This window comes from Taurulus bubalis, assembly GCF_910589615.1.
Source record: "Taurulus bubalis genome assembly, chromosome: 6".
NCBI lineage: Eukaryota > Metazoa > Chordata > Actinopteri > Perciformes > Cottidae > Taurulus > Taurulus bubalis.
In genome coordinates this window covers 17,496,700-17,505,946 of record NC_136594.1, presented here as the reverse complement: position 1 = coordinate 17,505,946, position 9,247 = coordinate 17,496,700, and the positions used below count along the sequence as shown (strand labels likewise).

Sequence of the window (9,247 nt, the reverse complement as noted above, 5' to 3'; positions counted from 1 at the left end):
TCCCTCAGTCAACAGCCAGATAAACAGTAGTCTGATGGTAACTCTGTACGGCTACAGTTTGCTAAAACGCCAGGTAAAGTATTTTGTCAATCATCTTATTTTGGAGTTTGTCTGCCCTCCAGCTGCCAAATATGGTCCATGCAGTCTGACTGAGTTCATCACTGTGTGTAAATGTAATACTTCAAATTAAACTGAATTCATGTTTTGGACTATTTTGAATGTAACAGATGAGATTCTTGGACATACTGGAGATGCTCTTTCCCTCCCAACAAATACATCTAGTTTTGTAATAATTCAATTTATACATGTGGTGAGTGCAATTTGAGATTATATAATATATACTGACCTCATTACTGTAGAAATGATTGCAATGCATTATGCATTTATTTTAAAATTACAATAAAACTATGAAGGTCTTTATTTAAATCCAACAATAACTGATTCTGTGGTTCAAGAGGCCTCCTTATGTTTCTACAATTACTTAATTCACCATTTGCATGAGGTCCACTGGAATCTAACTCACAGCTCGTTAGTGACTTTGATAAAAGGAAAATATGAACAACGGTTGGGCAGCACTATATAAGTCAATGCTAATTACATTCTGTAAAACAGAAAACACGGCCATGAAAGTTTAATTATTATCTTTTTGAGAAGTACCTGACCTTTTTTGATGTAAAATAATAAACACAACAACAATTAGGAAAAAAGTACATTTTATAATATATATAATTTTCAATGAGATGATAAACAGTTGTCACATCTGTAAAAACTACAGCCTCTGTGCTATTCATTTATAGCATTGAAGTCCTAAATGCTATGCAAAAAAGTAATACAAAGTGTGTAAAATAGAAATAAAAACTGTCAACAAAAATAGTGGATCCTCTAAATGACTTGTTTTGGTGCGTTTGATGGGATATGTTCACGGATATAAATAGGATTCACATAGAGCATATTGATTTTATAATCAGCATATTGCTTGTGGTAGTATATAGATTGAATTTGAATATTGCTTTCAATATTCATGCAGCATAGCATGCTCATATAACAGTCAACATTTAATGAAGCAGTTAGATGCTAACACTGTAACTTGCAACTGTAGTAAGTCAAATTATAACCTCAAACATTATTTGTTGTTTGCAAGAGAATCTATTAAAATGGCAGATAATTAATGTCAAGTCGAAGAGTGTAAGTCACATTCTCATATTGTGTACATCTGTTGTAAAATATTATTATAATAATATAGTATTCCGCCTAATGAGGCTTAAGGATATAGAAAGACATTCTGTGCTTATAAAGATAAAGGGTCGTTCCGCTCGCCTTCCTCCTTAGTCTGCAGATTCATTTTCACTTGATGTAGGTTTCTGTATTTCCCCTGTGGATCTTTGTTTCCTTGAAGACTTTTAGCATAGCGTGACCTCCAGTCTCTATCAAAAGCAGCCTTGAAGTGTTCCAGGACTCCACTGTCTTGAAGACTATTTTTCATCTTGACCACCAGTCCAACTCCTGTGTTGATGGCAAAGTCACTCCCGACCCAGTCATGGTTACCTACGGAGAAACAGCAAACCTTAGTTATTGTGTCTGCGTATTATCTCAAGAAATAAGGACTCCTAAGTTCCACTAGTGTGCTTTTCATCTTCCAAACATTCTAAAGTTATAGTTTTTCATTTGGAAAAATACCACTTTCTTGATGGGAGTTACGGTAGTCTTTTAAGTCAAGAAAGAGAATGTTAAAATAGCACTCAGACATTTTTTTATATCTTGAAAACATGTGCATGCATAGAAAATCAACAAGCAAATCATTTAAATGTGCAATAAATTGATTGCAAACATATTGTACATTGCCTACCAATGTAGACAGCATTGTCGGTCACCATGTACTTGTTGTGGTTGAGTCCATGTTGAATATCATCCTCTTGCTCCTTGTGACTAAAAAACCTCTGCAAAAAAATGACCAGTGTGTAAAGTAAGGTACTACACTTATTGTAAATGTAATATGAGAGCAAAAAGAATCAAGAAAAAGTCCAGAAGTTCACTGCAAATATTAAACTACAGCTTTAATGAAACATATTTGGAGGAACTACGCACCACCTCTAACGAACAATTGTGCAGCTGCATGCAGAGCGACTTGAGGGAGGTGACAAAGTTAAAGGTGAGGGGGTGAGTCTTCTTCCAGAAGCTTATGAGCAGGCGCACTCTGACTCCTTTAAGTACCACAGCCTCTCTGATCATCTCATCAAGAGGTGACCAGTACCTGTTGATGCAACCATTGTAATTAGACACTGATTTACAATCTAAAGGCATTGATACACATGCTGTGTTTCTCAAATTTCTTATCCCAAGACCCACAAAAATATAGTTCATAAAACGTATCCATCTCACAAAACTATGCCTCAATTTCAAAGCTCTTAGAAATATAGTTTTAATATACCTTGTGACTGACGTTCCTCTGAAACTCCTGCTCAACAGAGGGAGGTAGTCCGTCACAGATATGAAGATAAATGCCTTTGCACTCTGGATGACTTGATAGATGGCATCTACATCTCTGGTACGATCTTTAGCGCAGAAGAGTTCAGGAGAGGTCTGCAGACAGCATGCATCATCATTCAGACAAGTTTGTAACCAAAATGTAATAAACATTATGAAAACCAAAGAACTGAAAGGTGAGTTCCTGCTCTTTGGGTGCAGGTACAGAACACTCAGGAGGACTTAAACAACAGGCCTCCCTGCATAGGCCTGAGAGTGTGCTGCTGTCCGTCTCACTGTTCTCACTGTGTGCTGTTGCATGTACTGCTCTCTGATGAGTACAGTGCTGTGGAAAATCATTTCCCCTTGGGGGACAATAAAGTCTAAAAAATATGATTAGGATGACTTTTCATAAGTTTGTCCCATTTCAACAAATCCATTTATACCCCTGAAACATTTTATACAAAGGTCAACACAATTAAGGAACATAATTTTCCAAAATGTCTGACAGATTCAGTGTAACATGTTGACAAAGTAAAGGGCAAGAAAGCAACAACAAGGCACTTTAACAGAAGCGAGGCACAAGAGCCGGTTGGAGTTGCCAGCAGCTTCTGACAGCATGGCTCCATTAGTTCCTCTCGGATGATAAATGGCCTAAATGCAACTGATAGGCATCGTGTCGCTTCGAGGGCAACAAGATTCATTACTGTCAAATTAGGCTGAGGTACTGAGATATTCCGACTCAAGATGCTCCTCAGCGTGATATTAACATGATTAATCACCCGCTGCATGGGTCTGTTATCAGTTGGTTATGAAACTTTTATAAAGACATTCACCATCTCGTCCAAAACCAGGAAATTGGTGCCTTAAGAGGAATATAAAACGATTAAATAATTTACTCACAACCCGTGGTCTTTGAATTGTGTTAGAGTCACTTTCTGTGCTAACATACAGTGAATATGGATACATAACAAAGTCGTTCCTCACAGACACATAAGCAGCGGCCTCTGAGGCGTTGAGTTGTAGCTCCAAGGCATCGTGCCTCCCGTACAGGGCTGTGACTCTCTTCGACCAGATAGAGGGGATGTAGTCCCTCTCATGGAGCTGCCAGTAAAATGAAAAGACTCGGTGGAGGTCCAGAGCCAGGCAGCTGCAGTTATACACCAGCACCCCCAGTTCTTTCCTCTGTGGGGTGTCAGCAAGAAGCACACAGAAAAAGGTGATGCAGCAGAAAGGTTGCAGTCTGTGTGTATGTGTGTTCATCGGATAGACATATGCTATCGCAATGTGACAAAAGAATAGGAGTGATGCTGATTTTAGAGTGATAATAGTAACACTCCGGGACAGGATTTGATAATCTAATAGTAGTAATTGATTCTATTACAATAGTAGAATAGGATCAGGGTTTTTTGGCTCGACAAAGTGGTGCTAACATAAGCACAGCAACATACTCACAAAGACGATGCTAACATGCTGATGTTTTTCCGGTATAATATTTATCATATATGCTGAACATAGTAAATATTATACATTCTAGCTGGGCGTATTAGCATGCTATCATTTGCTAACTGGCAGTAACAACAGAGGCTGATGGGAATGACATTAGTTCTGCAGGCATTTGGTCATAAACCCAAAGTATTCGACACAATGGTGGTGCTAGATGAAAAGGTGAGGTGAAGTAAATTAAGACATTAATGTGTGTACCACATTTAATGAGAATCCATCTAATGGTGTCGAGACATTTTACTCAAAACCACAAAAGTCAGAGGGTCACTAAAGCCCATAAGATTTGTCCGCTGGGCAGAATGGTTATATATGTGCAGACTTAATTGCAACCCATTCAATCTATGTTTTTCAGTCTGGACCAAAGCATGGCTACACACAGCTAACAAGAGTTCTAAATATATATATTCTCGCCTGGTCCTAATTATTGTTTTGTGTTTATTCTATTTTGGTGATTGACCCAGAAGGATGCACACAGCAGTATCAGTCTATTCTACTAGAATGTATAGTGCATTTATGTCTCTCTTCTTCCCTTCCCTTCTATTGTGTGTGTGTGTGTGTGTGTGTGTGTGTGTGTGTGTGTGTGTGTGTGTGTGTGTGTGTGTGTGTGTGTGTGTGTGTGTGTGTGTGTGTGTGTGTGTCTGTGTGTGTCATCCTTCATATATGTCTCTTCCTTCCCTCTGGCTTCTTGGTTAATTACACCGAACAGTAGTTCTGAAAAGTGCCAGGTAATCGCTTTAAGTAGTAGAATGCTAATGCTCCCTGGTTCCTCCTCTATTGTATTATAGTGAATTACTAACTTAATGCAAAGTGAAATGCTACTTGTCTTTCTAGCCCGCCTCAGACATCAATCTTTAAACATCCCTGACGCCCATTAAGAATGGCTGGAGTAATTGCATAAAAAGGTACAGGTTGTAAAGTGGAACTAATCCTGACTATGTTTAAGTCCCCAAGGAGTGCAAATGTTATCATTTAATTAAATTGGTCCAGCATGTATTTCTGAGAGTTAGAATTAGCTGTAGCCATTTTGAGGGCAGAAAAGAACTGCAGATCTGACCACACGGAACTGCCGCAGCTCATTTCTCCTCTGCTCTGACTTCACTCTGCAGACTCGTGTTGTCGATGTCTGTTGTTACCTTGGAGAGTGACCTCCAGTCCATGTCAGCGCTCCCGATGTAAATGTGCCTCCGATCCACTATCCAGAATGAGGAATGCAGTCCTCCTCTAGTAAACGCCGTCATATTAACAAAATGAACCTCTGCATCTGGACAACATGAGACAGAGAGATAGTTGGAGAGTGGTGGTAGTGGGGAAAGTGGGAAAGAATGAGGTGGTGAGAATTGTGGAAATGTGCCAGTTGGCCTCAGAGTGTCTGACGGATATGGGGGCAAAGCAGGCAGCCGGCGATGCAAAGGCTTGGACAGGAAACCAGCCAGGTACATCGGCACATTCATGAATTTTTGACCTTCATAGTGAAGTTTGGCAGACATGTTGAAGGTTGTATGACCCTTGCTGTGGAGGTGCTGGATGGGGCTCAGGTGTGTAAATGAGCCTGCATCTGTCAAAAAATCATTCTTCCTCCTTAAAAAACTGGGTTGTGCACAGAAAAGGTTATCAGGTGAGTTGTTAGGCGCTATAAATCTTCATTCTGGAAGGCTAGTGTGGCATATCAAATTGCTTTTATGAAATGAAAATATGACAGCCACTCACTGTGTGCTGCCAAGGTCTTCAGTTCAGCAGAGTTAGTCAGACTGCTGGCAATCTTCAGCTTTACCCCACGAGATTTAAGGCTGAGCAGTTTCTGGAACAACAGCTGACCCTGAGCAGGAAAGGGATCTTCTGTATTACTGTTGTTGAGCAATCCCTTGACAGGGATACTTAGAACTCAGCAGGAATAGCTTCATTGACAGCTACAGGAAAATAATTGCATTACCACTTACAACAACACCTGGGAAATGCAGGTGGTTCATGCTCTGCATGAATGTAGTGGGACATACTCACACTGTGTGCCATGACTTTGTACCTGTTTGGCAGCGCTTGGCGTTGTTTCAGGGTCCCAGGGATTTAAGGCCCAGACAGGTGACACCACCTCCACTGAGTGCTTGGCCTTGTCCAACAATGCATGAAAGCCAACAGAGAGAGGGAGGTGGGGTCTGCCATCCATGGGAAGAATGAGGTCGTCTGGAATATTCTCCACAAGCACGATGCTGAAATGAACACACTGTTTGAGTTTCAGGAGTCTTAAAGTGGAACTCAATTTTACACATCAAAGTCTGTTTACACGTCTTTAGGAGTACTACTGCATGTGTTCAAAAAGTAGTATAAAGCCTATTGTGGCTCCAGAGCCACTGCATGGAATTTGATATATTGCCTCAAATGTGATGTCACTTGAGTCAGTGTCGGGTTTCGACAAATGAAGAAAAATGCGTGGAATAAAAAAGATAATATCTCTGCTTTCTCTACTTTTTAATTGTGTACATGTATGTATGGCATTATATTCTTTAGGTAACAACAAGTTGGTACAATAAGGTACACAAAATCCTAAGAAGTTACCAAGGAACCAGTGAGGAAAGAATGAGAAACAACCTGATAATTTACAAATCAAAGCTGTTCCTAAATAACTCTGAATTGAGTATTATGTAGTAGATAATGAGTTAGTGGAGGAATTAGAGATACTTTAATAATCAATCAGTGTTATATTTCATATATGTTTCACACTTTACATAAATGTCAGCCTTTTTTTTTCACGTCACATTTGCAGAGCACCCTACCTGCAGTTTCTGCTACAGTTTTCCTCTGTAATACCGTCCTCATCATCGCCCCAAATGTCCACTGATGAGAAGATTAGCGCAACCAGCACAGCAAAGCAGCAGAGAAGGGCAAAGATGGCAATGCACTTCTGTTGGGTCTGGAAGACGAGTTCGGCACACAGACAAAAGATGATTTGCAGCAGAACCCTTCTGCTATTGTAACAGCCAGGTAACGACTCGCAGTAAAGAGATTAACGTGGCAGTTACGTTTTGGGTGGTGTACAAAAGGGACATTATCAGCCATTAAATGTTAATGTTGTCATTCAGTATCATTGATTAGAGGTTTGGATTCACGATGGCAACAACTATCTGTCTTCTCCCGACTATAGAAACTCTTGATTTGACAACTTGGCATCCGAGATATTCAAAGCTCTGGAGCAAAACCCCCTTAGCTTCACAAATCCTACTTTATGCCACGGGGGAAGAGAACAAGTGAAGTGCAACACTCTCCAGCTGAAGGCAAATTGATACACACTAAAGCCCAACGATAAGGAATACTGGAGACTCTGGTTTATGCTTTTCTGTATACTGTCTGCTTTGTTGTTGAAGCGAATCCCCAGCTGAAGGGGATTTTATGACCTCTGGGCCAGCATGGGCACGCTCGATGTCGCATTCATGACAAGCAATATTAAAGTCTATATTAGTGTGCATGTATGTGTGTGGCATTATATGGTATACACTGGTTGTAATAAGGGTTGAGTGACAGCCAGTGGGGTCAGTGGTTATGAAGCAGCAGCCCTTTTGCCCTGATCCTGCCTGAGGAGTCTGGATTTCCACTGTTTTAAAAGTGCAGTTAGGCACTTCTGTTTTGCTTACAACAACAGATTTCCACCCTCTCATTCCCTGCCTTGTTTGGCTGCAACGGTTTTGTCATCACATCACATTATATATTCTCGTTTGTTGTGTTCAATCAATCAAATGAATTGAATACCACTGATTCGTTTGGCAGCATAAGCAGTAGTTTCTCAAATATGCCTCCCAGCTACAATTTGATATTTTTGAATAAACCTAACAAAATAAAAAGACACAGCATCACATCAGAGAGAAGATGGGGGTCGGACGGTGTTTGCCAACTTGATTTCCCACTCTTGGCCACACAGTCTGTCTCAGGCAATGAGGCTGGAAGACTAGTGCCGGCCGGATACACCTCACACCCCATCTGCTGTCCACTGAGACCACTGAGCTCTTCATCACATTTAGGACCATGCTTGACTTGTGGATGTGTACATGGCTGCTAGGAAATACAAACTCATGCTACAGAACGAAAATGACAGAGTGAAACAGGTCAGTCAATTTACAGTTGATGCAACGAGATACAATATCCGATTGTTTGGACGAAACAAGCAATTGTAAGACCTCCCCTTACGCACTGGGAAATTGAGATAATTATTGTTTGCAGTAATTTCTGACATTTCATAGAAAATTAATTGATAATCAATACAATTATCTATAATATTTATGAAGCAAAATGGCCAATATTAGCTCGCTCCAGCTTCTAGATTATATTTTCTTCTTTTCTCTGTTTTATATAATTGTAAATCAAATTTCTATATCTATATCTATATTTAAAAAAAAAACTAAATTAATTAATAATGAAACGGTTAAGTCCCAGCTCTAATTGTGCTTATTTTACTTCTGTATGTGTTTTATGGGTACTTAAAAAACATAATTAATTTAGGGCTTTATCCAAATCAATCAATGAATGATAAATGTTATGGAAGCCAGCAAGAAAAGCCGAAGGAAAACATGCACCAAAATCCCACCAACATGCAAAGTAACATACATATAATTTACATGGTGCATGTTAAATAGATGCAGAGTAGTTAGGGGCGGTAAACATCACCTTCAAGGGCTCCTGTGTGGTCGGTCCCGCCATGAGAGCAGCACTCCTTCAAACTTCTGTGACAGGTGGGGACACTGCAGCTCAGTCACACATCTTCCTCAGTCTGTCTGTCTGTCTTCATCACCCACCCCTCAGCCGGTCTGCTCTGATTTCTTCAGTCTTTGCCACTGTCTTCATCCTGCTGGTTCCTCACTGTCCTGGAAGGTATGTGTGTGTGCACCTCGATACCTGGTCCGTCCCATGTCCTGACATGCTTCTTCCAGCCTCTGACTCTGTGTATGTGTGTGTGAGCTGCCTACGCGTGCTGCTCACTCTCTGGCTCTTGGTGGAGGTGGTGAGAGAGATGGAGAAAGACCCAACCCCTCTCGTTCAAACAGCCAATACAGAGCTGTAGCTCCGAGACCCAGCCACCCTCCTCCTCATCCTCCTCCTTCTCCTCCTCCTCCTCCTCCTCCTCTTTATCTTCCTTTTTTATCTGCCCTGTGAACAAAACTCATTTGGCAGAATACAGTTGGGCTTGGCTTAGAGGAGAGGGATGCTGAAACATGCCACTGGTGATCCACTGTGTGACAGTTGCTGCAAAACTCTTTTGCAGCAACTCATTAGGTGACACACACACACACACACA

General features: G+C 40.7%; 1 protein-coding gene across 1 annotated transcript; it reads right to left on the bottom strand.

Moving 5' to 3' along the window:
- Positions 1 to 1,288: 1,288 nt before the first annotated feature.
- Positions 1,289 to 8,652, bottom strand: pld5 (phospholipase D family member 5; the record flags this gene model as incomplete). The annotated part of the gene is made up of 10 exons (XM_079219565.1): positions 1,289 to 1,545; positions 1,847 to 1,937; positions 2,086 to 2,251; positions 2,429 to 2,580; positions 3,451 to 3,648; positions 5,103 to 5,230; positions 5,677 to 5,785; positions 5,990 to 6,173; positions 6,738 to 6,874; positions 8,620 to 8,652. The coding sequence occupies 10 exons, from the start codon at positions 8,650 to 8,652 to the stop codon at positions 1,289 to 1,291; spliced, it is 1,455 nt and encodes a 484-aa protein (XP_079075691.1).
- Between the last annotated feature and the right edge of the window lie 595 nt (positions 8,653 to 9,247).